The 17,082-nt window shown below is 45.5% G+C and overlaps 1 protein-coding gene across 1 annotated transcript in view; it reads left to right on the forward strand.

Annotated features, from left to right (window-relative positions):
• Nucleotides 1–17,082, forward strand: part of LOC134949290 (cytochrome P450 2A4-like) — a 132,326-nt gene that overhangs the window by 83,801 nt on the left and 31,443 nt on the right. Inside the window, exon 6 of the mRNA XM_063937787.1 lies at nucleotides 7,922–8,063. Coding sequence (XP_063793857.1) covers nucleotides 7,922–8,063 — 142 coding nt within the window. The remainder of the gene's footprint in view (nucleotides 1–7,921; nucleotides 8,064–17,082) is intronic.

Here is a 17,082-nt window from a genome sequence, read left to right on the forward strand (position 1 = left end):
GTTTGCAGAGCGGGTATCTCACGTCAATTCTGGGACCTTCGTCGCAGCAATCATCACACAGAATAAGTAACTACAGGGCTAGTCTTGTTCTGCACAAAATGTGTTTGCTGCAGCGCGGCTGCACAGGCGTTCGCACTCCTACAAAGTGAAAATACACTCCCCTGTGGGCGGCGACTATGCATTTGCATGGCTGCTAAAAGTAGCTAGCGAGTGATCAACTTGGAATGAGGGCCCATATGCACTCTTAAATCAAGCAGTTGGAAGCCCCATCTAGAAATCCTGCGTTTGCCACTGGAATGCTACCACTTAATTAGATACCATGTGCGCCATCTCTCTCACAATGTAGAGTTAACATTTTATATTTTTCAAGCCCTTCTCTTATTTCCCAAGCCAACAGAGCATTGGGAAAGTAAGGGACTACACCCCACAACTTTGAATATAAATTATATTATGTTGTTGTGACAATACTGTACTCTAACTTTGATGTAATGTCCTTAAAACAAGTCAAAATGAGGCTCAGTAGTGTGGGTGGCCTCCATGTGCATGTATGACCTCCCTACATCCCACACAAGTGGCTCAGGTAGTGCAGCTCATCCAGGATGGCACATCAATGTGAGCTGTGGCAAGAAGGTTTGCTGTGTCTGTCAGCGTAGTGTTCAGAGCATGGAGGCGCTACCAGGAGACAGGCCAGTACATCAGGAGACGTGGAGGAGGCCGTAGGAGGGCAACAACCCAGCAGCAGGACCGCTACCTCCGTCTTTGTGCAAGGAGGAACAGGAGGAGCACTGCCAGAGCCCTGCAAAATGACCTCCAGCAAGCCACAAATGTGCATGTGTCTACTCAAACGATCAGAAACAGACTCCATGAGGGTGGTATGAGGGCCCGACGTCCACAAGTGGGGGTTGTGCTTACAGCCCAACACCGTGCAGGACGTCTGGCATTTGCCAGAGAACACCAAGATTGGCAAATTCGTCACTGGTGCCCTGTGATCTTCACAGGTGAAAGTAGGTTCTCACTGAGCACATGTGACAGACGTCACAGAGTCTGGAGACGCCAAGGAGAACGTTCTGCTACCTGCAACATCCTCCAGCATGACCGGTTTGGCAGTGGGTCAGTAATGGTGTGGGGTGGCATTTCTTTGGGGGGCCACACAGCCCTCCATGTGCTCACCAGAGGTAGCCTGACTGCCATTAGGTACTGAGATGAGATCCTCAGACCCCTTGTGAGACCATATGCTGTTGCTGTTGGCCCTGGGTTCCTCCTAATGCAAGACAATGCTAGACCTCATGTGGCTGGAGTGTGTCAGCAGTTCCTGCAAGACGAAGGCATTGATGCTATGGACTGGCCCACCCATTCCCCAGACCTGAATCCAATTGAGCACATCTGGGACATCATGTTTCGCTCCATCCACCAACGCTACGTGCACCACAGACTGTCCAGGAGTTGGCGGATGCTTTAGTCCAGGTCTGGGAGGAGATCCCTCAGGAGACTATCCGCCACCTCATCAGGAGCATTCCCAGGCATTGTAGGGAGGTCATTCAGGCACGTGGAGGCCACACACACTACTGAGCCTCATTTTGACTTGTTTTAAGGAGATTACATCAAAGTTGGATCAGCCTGTAGTGTGTTTTTTCCACTTTAATTTTGAGGGTGACTCCAAATCCAGACCTCCATGGGTTAATAAATTTGATTTCCATTGATAATTTTTGTGTGATTTTGTTGTCAGCACATTCAACTATGTAAAGAACAAAGTATTTAATAAGAATATTTCATTCATTCAGATCTAGGATGTGTTATTTTAGTGTTCCCTTTATTTTTTTGAGCAGTGTGTATATATATATATATATATATATATATATATATATAGTTGTTAAGTGGAACCCCGGATGCACGGCACTGCAGGACTTGTTACAGTAGTGTGTAATATTAATAAACACAGTACTGTAACAAGTCCTGCAGTGCCGTGTATCCGCCACCTTCACAGGAGGGGTTCCACTTAGCAACTATCTTATTGTGGTAAAGGCACGCAGGCAATTAACTACATAAGGGGAGTGCTGAGCCATAAGGACGAGTGTATATATATATATATATATATATATATATACAGTATATACACAAATGAAGAAGCCCAGAGGGCGCTGGAACATCAAAACCAATTGTCCATAAATAAATCCATATGAATTTACGGATTTCAAGGCCAGATTATTTTCAACTGTTGTTTCTGATTGGACTTGATTGTAAATCCAACTTGGAGTGGGTATTCTTATCTCCTTTCAATCAATGGGGGGTCATTCCGAGTTGTTCGCTCTGTAAATTTCTTCGCATCGCAGCGATTTTCCGCTTAGTGCGCATGTGCAATGTTCGCACTGCGACTGCGCCAAGTAAATTTGCTATGCAGTTAGGAATTTTACTCACGGCTTTTTCTTCGTTCTGGTGATCGTAATGTGATTGACAGGAAGTGGGTGTTTCTGGGCGGAAACAGGCCGTTTTATGGGCGTGTGGGGAAAAACGCTACCGTTTCTGGGAAAAACGCGGGAGTGGCTGGAGAAACGGAGGAGTGTCTGGACGAATGCTGGGTGTGTTTGTGACGTCAAACCAGGAACGACAAGCACTGAACTGATCGCACTGGCAGAGTAAGTCTCGAGCTACTCAGAAACTGCACAGAGATGTCTTTTCGCAATATTGCGAATCTTTCGTTCGCAATTTTAAGAAGCTAAGATTCACTCCCAGTAGGCGGCGGCTTAGCGTGTGTAAAGCTGCTAAAAGCAGCTTGCGAGCGAACAACTCGGAATGAGGGCCAATGTTCTATAATACTCAGCCAGGTGTTAAACCTAGAAAATACCCACTCACCAAAGAGATGTAGACACCCAAAACAGAATCTTGGATTAATAAAATTCCGATGTTTATTGGTAACATCAAACATAAAATATAATGTGAGACAATCTCTACATTACATACAAGGGGGTATATTTACTAACATTCGTAATTTTCGGAAAAAGGTCAAAGTTCAATCACGAATGACATCGAAAGTGTAAAACTGCAACTTTTTGAATTTATTACGCCTAATTTACTAAGCTGTCGTATTCGGATTTTTCATTTGTTCCGATGTCGATGTCATTCGTGTTTTTTTCCCGTTTTTTACGGCAGTGATTAGCAAAACACTGCCGACTTTATCACAATGAATCTCGGCCGGATCTGTGTGATCCGTGCTGGGGTAAATTTTTTTTTTTTTTTTTAAATAAACACTGTAAAACGGAGAAAAAAAATGCGTGGGATCCCCCCTCCTAAGAATAACCAGCCTCGGGCTCTTTGAGCCGACCCTGGTTGCAGAAATATGGGGTAAAAAATGACAGGGGTTCCCCCATATTTAAGCAACCAGCATCGGGCTCTGCGCCTGGTCCTGGTTCCAAAAATACGGGGTCCCCCGTATTTCTAAAACCAGCACCGGGCTCCACTAGCTGGACAGATAATGCCACAGCCGGGGGTCACTTTTATATAGTGCCCTGCGGCCGTGGCATCAAAAATCCAACTAGTCACCCCTGGCCCTGGTACCCTGGGGGAGTGGGGACCCCTTCAATCAAGGGGTCCCCCCCCAGCCACCCAAGGGCCAGGGGTGAAGCCCGAGGCTGTCCCCCCCATCCAATTGGCTGCGGATGGGGGGCTGATAGCCTTTTGTGAAAATGAAAAGATATTGTTTTTAGTAGCAGTACTACAAGGCCCAGCAAGCCTCCCCCGCATGCTGGTACTTGGAGAACCACAAGTACCAGCATGCGGCGGAAAAACGGGCCCGCTGGTACCTGTAGTACTACTACTAAAAAAATACCCCAAAAAAGACAAGACACACACACCTTGAAAGTAAAGTTTTATTACATGCATCCACACAAACATACATACATACTTACCTTATGTTCACACGAGGGTCGGTCCTCTTCTCCAGTAGAATCCATGGGGTACCTGTTGAATAAATTCTACTCACCAGATCCAGGGTACCAGGCTCCTCGTAGCATCCATTTGTAATCCACGTACTTGATTTAAAAAAAAAAACGGAGAGCCGAGCCACGCACTGAAAGGGGACCCATGTTTTCACATGGGCCCCCTTTCCCCGAATGCCAGAAACCCACTCTGACTGATGTCTAAGTGGGTTTCTTCAGCCAATCAGGGAGCGCCACGTTGTAGCACCCTCCTGATCGGCTGTGTGCTCCTGTACTGTCTGACAGGCGGCACACGGCAGTGTTACAATGTAGCGCCTATGCGCTCCATTGTAACCAATGGTGGGAACTTTGTAGTCAGCGGTTGACCGAAAGTGACCTCACCGCTGACCACAAAGTTCCCACCATTGGTTACAATGGAGCGCATAGGCGCTACATTGTAACACTGCCGTGTGCCGCCTGTCAGACAGTACAGGAGCACACAGCCGATCAGGAGGGTGCTACAACGTGGCGCTCCCTGATTGGCTGAAGAAACCCACTTAGACATCAGTCAGAGTGGGTTTCTGGCATTCGGGGAAAGGGGGCCCATGTGAAAACATGGGTCCCCTTTCAGTGCGTGACTCGGCTCTCCGTTTTTTTTTTTTAATCAAGTACGTGGATTACAAATGGATGCTACGAGGAGCCTGGGACCCTGGAGATGGTGAGTAGAATTTATTCAACAGGTACCCCTTGGATTCTACTGGAGAAGAGGACCGATCCTCGTGTGAACATAAGGTAAGTATGTATGTATGTTTGTGTGGATGTATGTAATAAATCTTTACTTTCAAGGTGTGTGTGTCTTGTCTTTTTTTGGGTATTTTTTTAGTAGTAGTACTACAGGTACCAGCGGGCCCGTTTTTACGCCGCATGCTGGTACTTGTGGTTCTCCAAGTACCAGCATGCGGGGGAGGCTTGCTGGGCCTTGTAGTACTGCTACTAAAAACAATATATTTTCATTTTCACAAAAGGCTATCAGCCCCCCATCCGCAGCCCATTGGATGGGGGGGACAGCCTCGGGCTTCACCCCTGGCCCTTGGGTGGCTGGGGGGGGGACCCCTTGATTGAAGGGGTCTCCACTCCCCCAGGGTACCCCGGCCAGGGGTGACTAGTTGGATTTTTGATGCCACGGCCGCAGGGCACTATATAAAAGTGACCCCCGGCTGTGGCATTATCTGTCCAGCTAGTGGAGCCCGGTGCTGGTTTTAAAAATACGGGGGACCCCTACTCTTTTTGTCCCCCGTATTTTTGGAACCAGGACCAGGCGCAGAGCCCGATGCTGGTTGCTTAAATATGGGGGAACCCCTGTCAATTTTTTCACCATATTTCTGCAACCAGGATCGGCTCAAAGAGCCCGAGGCTGGTTATGCTTAGGAGGGGGGACCCCACGCAATTTTTTTAAAGAAAATAACCACTTTCCCACCCCTTCCCACTGATATACATGCACGGATCTCATGGATCCCTGCATGCCTATACAATCACGGATTAAAAAAGCAGGTCTGTTTTTTTTTAGCACTTTTTTACGAGTTGTAATTTTTCACGGCAGTGTTTGTTTTTTTTGTTGCTTTGCACTTCTTAGTAAATTACCGAGATTCATACTTAAACAGCCGCGTTTTGACTGATGGTGTATTCATTCGTATTTTTTTTGTTGGACTTCCAAAAAATTACGAATGCCCTCATCACTGCCGTGATTATTGCTTAGTAAATTACCGAGATGACACTTTGATGAAAAAACGGCATCTCGGTCAAAATCGGGACCTTAGTAAATATACCCCAAGGTGTATTACAAGGAACAACCAAGTTGCACAAAGACAGATGTAAACCTGAGTGCCACCAACCTCCCCAGGATGTGAGTTCAGTGGTGGGGACTCTCCAATGTGTACTGGGTGTCCTAATCACCTTGTTTCTTTAAAATCCTACGCGTTTCGTCCTAAGTAAATTGTGCCTACCTGTCTCCATTAGGGTCAGTTATGTGGTGGTGTACAGCTGTGCTTCTCATTGTCCACATGTTTTATGATTGGCAGCCATTAGACCTGGTTTTGCCAATCAATTTGACCATAAATAATTTGATTGGGTCCTGGAACACCAACCCAAGGCATACTTCCAAGAGCCTTCAGCACCCCAGGGTACCTAGGCACACAGTTTGGGAACCACTGCCCTAGGCTTAAATTTACTAAAGATCGTTTGTCAATAATTATCAACAGTGGACTGTCGTGTCATACAACAGTATTTACTATGCATCGGTTTTGACTCTCATTTGAAATCTGATGTCAGTTCAAATTGACTTTAAAACCCCTATACCGCAACAGATCCCATGGCATACCCACTGGCAATCTGCTAGGGAGTGGAAGCTGATTCACTAGTGTAAAACAGTGTAGAAATGTTGAACCAGATGGGGGGGCTAATGTTATAGTAGGCGGCACACAACATGGGGACTCCCTGCTATACGGGTAATCAGACCCAAATTGGTCATCCCTGGACTGGAATTCCAAGGGAAGTAGTGGGCCAAAAGGACCCAGAAAAAATAAGTTCCCTCCCCCCAAATACAACCTCCCTGGGTTTAGTCTCAGCACACCTGGAATCTGAGTGTAGAGGTAAAGTTATAAATGAGTTAAAAAAAAAAATTTTTTTTTTATAGTTGGCTAATTGTCAAGGCCGGTGCAAGGTTTCTCGGCACCCTCAGTAAAACTTTAGCCTATTGTCCCCAACTACCACCAATACACACTTTGCAGCCCTTCAGATAAAAGTATGACTTATAAGTTCCACATCCACCACTTGCATTAAGTACAACAAGGATGTTTCTTTCAGAGACATCCTTAATTTTGTGATAGGTAGAATCAGTGGAGCCGCGCCACATCCCGGCACCATAGGCAGCTGCCTAATGCTAGAGCCCGCCCTGCTAACAGGTCCCAGCACCCTGCCCCGGCATACAAGTGCCAGTATGCCCAGATATTAAGGGCCCACTGCCACCTGTGCCGTGAACTTATTGACACAGAAAGAGATGTATTTTGCTAAAGTGAAATATGTCTCCATTCATGTTGCTGGGACAGCCCTATACTGCTTGGTCTGTTCTGGCACTAATAACTAATACAACACCACAAAATTGCTTTTCTGATATACAAAAAGCAGAGTGTTAAAAAAAGCCATAAAAGAACAATCAAAGTAATATAAATAAATATATATATATATATATATATATATATATATATACACACAGTATATATATGTCGATCTAATGATCCACATCCCTCTAAGCTGCCTTACGGTCCTGGATTGTGTTACAAAACATTGAAAAGTGATTTTATGCATCCTCTCTCATATATATATATGTGGGTGTGGATCATTAGATCGACAGTGTCTAGGTCGACAATGTTTAGGTTGACCACTGTAGGTCGACAGTCACTAGGTCGACAGGGTCAGAAGGTCGACATGTTCTAGGTCGACAGGTCAAAGGGTCGACATGAGTTTTTTATGTTTTTTTTGTGTAGTTTTCTTCGCAGAGTGACCAGGAACCCCAATTAGTGCACCGTGTCCCCTCGCATGGCTTGCTTCGCTCGCCATGCTTCGGGCAAGGTGCCTCACTCCGCACCGCTTCGCTCGGCACAGATAACCGTTCCAATCGTAGTCCACGTGGATCGTTAAGTATGAAAAAGTAAAAAAAAAAGATTTAAAAAACAACAACTAATTTCGACCTTTTGACCTAGAACATGTCGACGTTCTGACCCTGTCGACCTAGTGACTGTCGACCTATAGTGGTAGACCTAAACATTGTCGACCTAGACACTGTCGATCTTCAGACCGGATCCCAGCTTAGAGAACTTCCTACTGTACATCTTTAGGGTGCTGAACTCTGGGCCCACAGTATGTACAGTAAGTCACAGTTTTATTGAAAAAGTTAATATACACTTTTCATTGGATCAGTGATATTTATCAGTGCATTCTCTTTACTTCATCAGGAGAAAAATAACCCAGACAGTGAGTTTTACATGAAGAATTTACTGGCAAACTCAATACAGCTCTTCTTCGCTGGGGTGGAGACCACGAGCACAACGCTGACCTATTCTTTCTTAGTTCTCTTAAAATACCCTGATGTCCTTGGTGAGTAATTTATTAAAATCCTTTTCCTGTTACAGTTATCATAATTATATTGATAAATATTGATAAATATATGCCACACATAGCGCTTGGTGAATACCTGAATAAGATGAAGTTGCTCTTAAAGACAAATTATGCAAATACCTCAAAAGAGTACAAAATAAAGAAAAGTCTCTTTAGGAAAAGAATTACTCTTTTTTTTTTTTTTTTTTTTACTATATACATGTATTACACAAAATCATAAAGGACAGCCCCAGATCTACTTGCATGTTCAACAGATCTGGGGCTGTCGTTAGCGACCTACAGGTGCGCGCATCGCCATCGGTATCGGGCATACACATGGAACGATGTACACAATGGGGGACATTCAATTGTTTGAAAAGTCAGTTGGGTGTCTGTTTTTTCCTATCTAATAGACAGGAGAAAACAGACACCCAACCGACTTTTCAAACATTTGAATTCCCCCCAATGTGTTGTTCCAAATGATTAGGAATGCCCACATCATGGCTCTAATCGATCCATGTGTAATCAACTTTAGAGTTTTTGGGTTCTTCCTGCCTCCTGCAGGTAAAACCCCCAGTCTCCAAGTTCCCACTGGCTTCCAGGCACACTGGGCTCTGACGGAAGTATCAATCAGCCACTTTTAAGATTCTTGCTATCTCTGTGATGGCTTGTTTTTGTTTTTGCCGCCTAAGGGTAACCTATTTCAGTTGTACTGAGAGCTCCTTTGAATGCATGATGTGGGTTCGGAGCAACAGCTTCCGAAATGCAAATTACATACTTGGGACCAGATGTAATGACGCTGAAGTTTGGCGGCTGTGCAGGATAATAGCAAGACTGTGCCTTGTAAGTAGAGATGAGCGGGTTCGGTTCTCCGAGATCCGAACCCCCCCCGAACTTCACCCATTTTACACTGGTCTGAGGTAGCCTCGGATCTTCCCGCCTTGCTCGGTTAACCCGAAAGCGCCCGAACGTCATCAACCCGCTGTCGGATTCTCGCGAGATTCGTATTCTATATAAAGAGCCGCGTGTCGCGCCCATTTTCACTCGTGCATTGGTGATTGAATGGAGAGGACGTGGCTGCGTTCTCTCCCTGAAAAGCTCTGTAATCTTTGCTCAGTGTGCTGCAAATATCTGTGCTCAGTGTGCTGCAAATATCTGTGCTCACTGTGCTGAAAATATCTATGTTCTCTGCCTGAAAACGCTCCATATCTGTGCTAAGTGTGCTGCAAATATCTGTGCTCAGTGTGCTTTATTGTGGGGACTGGGGACCACAAGTATATAATTATAGTAGTACAGTACAGTAGGCCATTGCTGTATCTTGCAGCTCTGTGTCACTGCAAGTATCCATTCCATATCTGTGCAGCATTTTTGTGAGCAGTATATATAGTATTACAGTGCAGCATTTTGGTGACCAACAGTATATAGTTGTACAGTACAGTAGGCCATTGCTGTATCTTGCAGCTCTGTGTCACTGCAAGTATCCATTCCATATCTGTGCTGCATTTTTGTGAGCAGTATATATAGTGTAGTATTACAGTGCAGCATTTTGGTGACCAACAGTATATAGTTGTTTACAGTAGGCCATTGCTGTATCTTGCAGCTGTGTCACTGCAAGTATCCATTCCATATCTGTGCTGCATTTTTGTGAGCAGTAAATATAGTATTACAGTGCAGCATTTTGGTGACCCAACAGTATATAGTTGTGTACAGTAGGTCATTGCTGTATCTTGCAGCTCTGTGTCACTGCAAGTATCCATTCCATATCTGTGCTGCATTTTTGTGAGCAGTATATATAGTATTACAGTGCAGCATTTTGGTGACCAACAGTATATAGTTGTACAGTACAGTAGGCCATTGCTGTATCTTGCAGCTCTGTGTCACTGCAAGTATCCATTCCATATCTGTGCAGCATTTTTGTGAGCAGTATATACAGTATTACAGTGCAGCATTTTGGTTACCCAACAGTATATATATGTGTACAGTAGGCCATTGCTGTATCTTGCAGCTCTGTGTCACTGCAAGTATCCATTCCATATCTGTGCTGCATTTTTGTGAGCAGTATATACAGTATTACAGTGCAGCATTTTGTTTACCCAACAGTATATAGATGTGTACAGTAGGCCATTGCTGTATCTTGCAGCTCTGTGTCACTGCAAGTATCCATTCCATATCTGTGCAGCATTTTTGTGAGCAGTATATATACTGTAGTATTACAGTGCAGCATTTTGGTGACCAACAGTATATAGTTGTTTACAGTAGGCCATTGCTGTATCTTGCAGCTGTGTCACTGCAAGTATCCATTCCATATCTGTGCTGCATTTTTGTGAGCAGTAAATATAGTATTACAGTGCAGCATTTTGGTGACCCAACAGTATATAGTTGTGTACAGTAGGTCATTGCTGTATCTTGCAGCTCTGTGTCACTGCAAGTATCCATTCCATATCTGTGCTGCATTTTTGTGAGCAGTATATATAGTATTACAGTGCAGCATTTTGGTGACCAACAGTATATAGTTGTACAGTACAGTAGGCCATTGCTGTATCTTGCAGCTCTGTGTCACTGAAAGTATCCATTCCATATATGTGCTGCATTTTTGTGAGCAGTATATATAGTATTACAGTGCAGTATTTTGGTGACCAACAGTATATAGTTGTACAGTACAGTAGGCCATTGCTGTATCTTGCAGCTCTGTGTCACTGCAAGTATCCATTCCATATCTGTGCTGCATTTTTGTGAGCAGTATATATAGTATTACAGTGCAGCATTTTGGTGACCAACAGTATATAGTTGTACAGTACAGTAGGCCATTGCTGTATCTTGCAGCTCTGTGTCACTGCAAGTATCCATTCCATATCTGTGCTGCATTTTTGTGAGCAGTATATATAGTATTAAAGTGCAGCATTTTGGTGACCAAAGGTATATAGTTGTATAGTAGGCCATTGCTGTATATTGCAGCTCTGTTATACTGCAACTATCGATTCCATATCTGTGCTGCATTTTTGTGAGCAGTATATATAGTATTACAGTGCAGTATTTTAGTGACTAACAGTATATAGTTGTACAGTACAGTAGGCCATTGCTGTATCTTGCAGCTCTGTGTCACTGCAAGTATCCATTCCATATCTGTGCTGCATTTTTGTGAGCAGTATATATAGTATTACATTGCAGCATTTTGGTGACCAACAGTATACATATATAGTACAGTACAGTAGGATATTGCTCTTGATATATTACTGGCATATAATTCCACACAATAAAAAACGGAGAACAAAAATGTGGAGGTTAAAATAGGGTAAGATCAAGATCCACTTCCACCTCGTGCTGAAGCTGCGGTCACTAGTCATGGCCGAGACGATGAAATGCCATCAACGTCATCTGCCAAGGCTGATGCCCAATGTCATAGTAGAGAGCATGTAAAATCAAAAAAACTCAAGTTCAGTAAAATGACCCAAAAATCTAAATTAAAAGCGTCTGAGGAGAAGCGTAAACTTGCCAATATGCCATTCATGACACGGAGTGGCAAAGAACGGCTGAGGCCCTGGCCTATGTTTATGGCTAGTGGTTCAGCTTCACATGAGGATGGAAGCACTCATCCTCCCGCTAGAAAACTGAAAAGAGTTAAGATGGCAAAAGCACAGCAAAAAACTGTGCGTTCTTCTAAATCACAAATACCCAAGGAGAGTCCAATTGTGTCGGTTGCGATGCCTGACCTTCCCAACACTGGACAGGAAGAGGTGGCACCTTCCACCATTTTCACGCCCCCTGCAAGTGCTGGAAGGAGCACCCACACTCCAGTTCCTGATAGTCAAATTGAAGATGTCACTGTTGAAGTACACCAGGATGAGGATATGGGTGCTGCTGGCGCTGAGGAGGAAATTGACCAGGAGGATTCTGATGGTGAGGTGGTTTGTTTAAGTCAGGCACCCGGGGAGACACCTGTTGTCTGTGGGATGAATATGGCCATTAACATGCCTGGTCAAATTACAAAATTACAAAAAAAAATCACCTCTTCGGTGTGGAATTATTTTAACAGAAATGCGGACAACAGGTTTCAAGCTGTAGGTTGCCTTTGTCAAGCTGTAATAAGTAGGGGTAAGGACGTTAACCACCTAGCAACATCCTCCCTTATACGTCACCTGGAGCGCATTCATCAGAAGTCATTGACAAGTTCAAAAACTTTGGGTGGCAGCGGAAGCAGTCCACTGACAACTAAATCCCTTCCTCTTGTACCCAAGCTCCTGCAAACCACACCACCAACTCCCTCAGTGTCAATTTACTCCTTAGACAGGAACGCCAATAGTCCTGCAGGCCATGTCACTGTCAAGTCTGACGAGTCCTCTTCTAACTGGGATTCCTCCGATGGATCCTTGAGTGTAACGCCTACTGCTGCTGGCGCTGCTGTTGTTGCTGCTGGGAGTCAATTGTCATCCCAGAGGGGAAATCGGAAGACCACTTGTACTACTTCCAGTAAGCAATTGACTGTCCAACAGTCCTTTGCTAGGAAGATGAAATATCACAGCAGTCATCCTGCTGCAAAGCGGATAACTCAGATCTTGGCAGCTGTGGTGGTGTTAAACGTGTGTCCGCTATCCACCGTTAATTCACAGGGAATAAGACAATTTATTGAGTTAGTGTGTCCCCGGTACCAAATACCATCTAGGTTCCACTTCTCTAGGCAGGCGATACCGAGAATGTACACAGACAAAAAGTGTCACCAGTGTCCTAAAAAATGCAGTTGTACCCACTGTCCACTTAACCACGGACATGTGGACAAGTGGAGCAGGGCAGACTCAGGACTATATGACTGTGACAGCCCACTGGGTAGATGTATTGGCTCCCGCAGCAATAACAGCGGCGGCATCAGTAGCAGCATCTCGCAAACGCCAACTCGTTCCTAGGTAGGCTACGCTTTGTATCACCGCTTTCCATAAGAGGCACACAGCTAACAACCTCTTACGGAAACTGAGGAACATCATCGCAGAATGGCTTACCCCAATCGGACGCTCCTGGGGATTTGTGACATCGGACAACGCCACCATTATTGTGCGTGCATTACATGTGGGCAAATTCCAGCACGTCCCATGATTTGCACATACATTGAATTTGGTGGTGCAGAATTTTTTAAAAAACGACAGGGGCGTGCAAGAGATGCTGTCGGTGGGCCGAAGGATTGCGGGCCACTTTCGGCATTCAGCCACCGCGTGACGAAGACTGGAGCACCAACAAACACTCCTGAACCTGCCCCGCCATCATCTGAAGCAAGAGGTGGCAACGAGGTGGAATTCAACTCTGTATATGCTTCAGAGGATGGAGAAGCAGCAAAAGGCCATTCAAGCCTATACATCTGCCTATGATAAAGGCAAAGGAGGGGGAATGCACCTGACTCAAGCGCAGTGGAGAATGATTTCAACATTGTGCAAGGTTCTGCAACCCTTTGAACTTGCCACATGTGAAGTCAGTTCAGACACTGCCAGCCTGAGTCAGGTCATTCCCCTCATCAGGCTTTTGCAGAAGCAGCTGGAGAGATTGAAGGAGGAGCTAAAACCGAGGGATTTCGCAAGGCATGTGAGACTTGTGGATGGAGCCCTTAATTCACTTAACCAGGATTCACGGGTGGTCAATCTGTTGAAATCCGAGCACTACATTTTGGCCATGTGCTCGATCCTTGGTTTAAAGCCTACGTTGTATCTATCTTTCCGGCAGACACAAGTGTGCAGAGGTGCAAAGGCCTGCTGGTGAGACACTTGTCAAGTCAAGCGGAACGTGACACGTCAATATCTCCTCCTTAACATTCTCCCGCAACTGGGGCTGCGAGGAAAAGGCTAATAATTCCAAGCCCACCCGCTGGCGGTGATGCAGGGCAGTCTGGAGAGAGTGCTGACATTTGGTCCGGACTGAAGTACCTGCCAACGATAACTGACATGTCGTCTACTGTCACTGCATATGATTCTGTCACCATTGAAAGAATGGTGGAGGATTATAAGTAGTGATGTGCACCGGACATTTTTCGGGTTTGTGTTTTGGTTTTGGATTTGATTCCACGGCCGTGTTTTGGATTCGGACGCGTTTTGGCAAAACATCCCTGAAATTTTTTTGTCAGATTCGGTTGTGTTTTGAATTCGGGTGTTTTTTTACAAAAACCCTCAAAAACTGCTTAAATCATAGAATTTGGGGGTCATTTTGATCCCATAGTATTATTAACCTCAATAACCATAATTTCCACTCATTTCCAGTCTATTCTGAAGTTGAACACCTCACACCTCACAATATTATTTTTAGTCCTAAAATTTGCACCGCGGTCGCTGGATGATTAAGCTAAGCGACCCAAGTGGCCGACACAAACACCTGGCCCATCTAGGAGTGGTACTGCAGTGTCAGACAGGATGGAACTTCAAAAAATAGTCCCCAAACAGCACATGATGCAAAGAAAAAAAGAGTCGCAATGAGGTAGCTGTGTGACTAAGCTAAGCGACCCAAGTGGCCGACACAAACACCTGGCCCATTTAGGAGTGGCACTGCAGTGTCAGACAGGATGGCACTTCAAAAAATAATACCCAAACAGCACATGATGCAAAGAAAAAAAGAGGCGCAATGAGGTAGCTGTGTGAATAAGCTAAGCGACACAAGTGGCCGACACAAACACCGGACCCATCTATGAGTGGCACTGCAGTGTCAGACAGGATGGCAGATTAAAAAAATAGTCCCCAAACAGCACATGATGCAAAGAAAAAAGAGGCGCAATGAGGTAGATGTGTGACTAAGCTAAGTGACCCAAGTGGCCGACACAAACACCTGGCCCATTTAGGAGTGGCACTGCAGTTTCAGACAGGATGGCAGATTAAAAAAATAGTCCCCAAACAGCACATGATGCAAAGAAAAAAAGAGGCACAATGAGGTAGCTGTGTGACTAAGCTAAGCGACCCAAATGGCCGACACAAACACCTGGCCCATCTAGGAGTGGCACTGCAGTGTCAGACAGGATGGCAGATTAAAAAAATAGTCCCCAAACAGCACATGATGTAAGAAAAAAGAGGCGCAATTAGGTAGCTGTGTGACTAAGCTAAGCGACCCAAGTGGCCGACACAAACACCTGGCCCATCTAGGAGTGGCACTGCAGTTTCATACAGGATGGCAGATTAAAAAAATAGTCACCAAACAGCACATGATGCAAAGAAAAATGAAAGAAAAAAGAGGTGCAAGATGGAATTGTCCTTGGGCCCCCCCACCCACCCTTATGTTGTATAAACAGGACATGTACACTTTAACAGACCCATCATTTCAGCGACAGGATCTGCCACATGACTGTGACTGAAATGACTGGTTGGTTTGGGCCCCCAACAAAAAAGAAGCAATCAATCTCTCCTTGCACAAACTGGCTCTACCGAGGCAAGATGTTCACCTCCTCCTCATCCTCCAATTCCTCACCCCTTTCACTGTGTACATCCCCCTCCTCACAGATTATTAATTCGTTCCCACTGGAATCCACCATCTCAGGTCCCTGTGTACTTTCTGGAGGCAATTGCTGGTGAATGTCTCCACGGAGGAATTGATTATAATTAATTTTGATGAACATCATCTTCTTCACATTTTCTGGAAGTAACCTCGTACGCCGATTGCTGACAAGGTGAGCGGCTGCACTAAACACTCATTCGGAGTACACACTGGAGGGGGGGCAACTTAGGTAAAATAAGCCAGTTTGTGCAAGTGCCTCCAAATTGCCTCTTTTTCCTGCCAGTATACGTACGGACTGTCTGACATGCCTACTTGGATGCGGTCACTCATATAATCCTCCACCATTCTTTCAATGGTGACAGAATCAAATGCAGTGACAGTAGACGACATGTCAGCAATCGTTGGCAGGTCCTTCAGTCCGGACCAGATGTCAGCACTCGCTCCAGACTGCCCTGCATCACCGCCAGCGGGTGGGCTCGGAATTCTTAGCCTTTTCCTCGCAGCCCCAGTTGCAGGAGAATGTGAAGTAGGAGCTGTTGACGGGTCACGTTCCGCTTGACTTGACAATTTTCTCACCAGCAGGTCTTTGAACCTCTGCAGACTTGTGTCTGCCGGAAAGAGAGATACAACGTAGGTTTTAAATCTAGGATCGAGCACGGTGGCCAAAATGTAGTGCTCTGATTTCAACAGATTGACCACCCGTGAATCCTGGTTAAGCGAATTAAGGGCTCCATCCACAAGTCCCACATTCCTAGCGGAATCGCTCTGTATTAGCTCCTCCTTCAATCTCTCCAGCTGCTTCTGCAAAAGCCTGATGAGGGGAATGACCTGACTCAGGCTGGCAGTGTCTGAAATGACTTCACGTGTGGCAAGTTCAAAGGGTTGCAGAACATTGCACAACGTTGAAATCATTCTCCACTGCGCTTGATTCAGGTGCATTCCTCCTCCTTTGCCTATATCGTAGGTAGCTGTATAGGCTTGAATGGCCTTTTGCTGCTCCTCCATCCTCTGAGGGTTGAATTCCACCTCATTACCACCTCTTGCTTCAGATGATGGCAGGGCAGGTTCAGGAGTGTTTGCTGGTGCTCCAGTCTTCGGCACGCGGTGGCTGAATGCCGAAAGTGGCCCGCAATTCTTCGGGCCACAGACAGCATCTCTTGCACGCCCCTGTCATTTTTCAAATAATTCTGCACCACCAAATTAAATGTATGTGCAAAACATGGGACGTGCTGGAATTTGCCCAGATGTAATGCACGCACAATATTGGTGGCGTTGTCCGATGTCACAAATCCCCAGGAGAGTCCAATTGGGGTAAGCCATTCTGCGATGATGTTCCTCAGTTTCCGTAAGAAGTTGTCAGCTGTGTGCCTCTTATGAAAAGCGGTGATACAAAGCGTAGCCTGCCTAGGAACGAGTTGGCGTTTGCGAGATGCTGCTACTGGTGCCGCCGCTGCTGTTCTTGCTGCGGGAGGCAATACATCTACCCAGTGGGCTGTCACAGTCATATAGTCCTGAGTCTACCCTGCTCCACTTGTCCATATGTTCGTGGTTAAGTGGACATTGGGTA

Source organism: Pseudophryne corroboree, chromosome 8, assembly GCF_028390025.1.
Source record: "Pseudophryne corroboree isolate aPseCor3 chromosome 8, aPseCor3.hap2, whole genome shotgun sequence".
In the NCBI taxonomy this organism is placed as follows: domain Eukaryota; kingdom Metazoa; phylum Chordata; class Amphibia; order Anura; family Myobatrachidae; genus Pseudophryne; species Pseudophryne corroboree.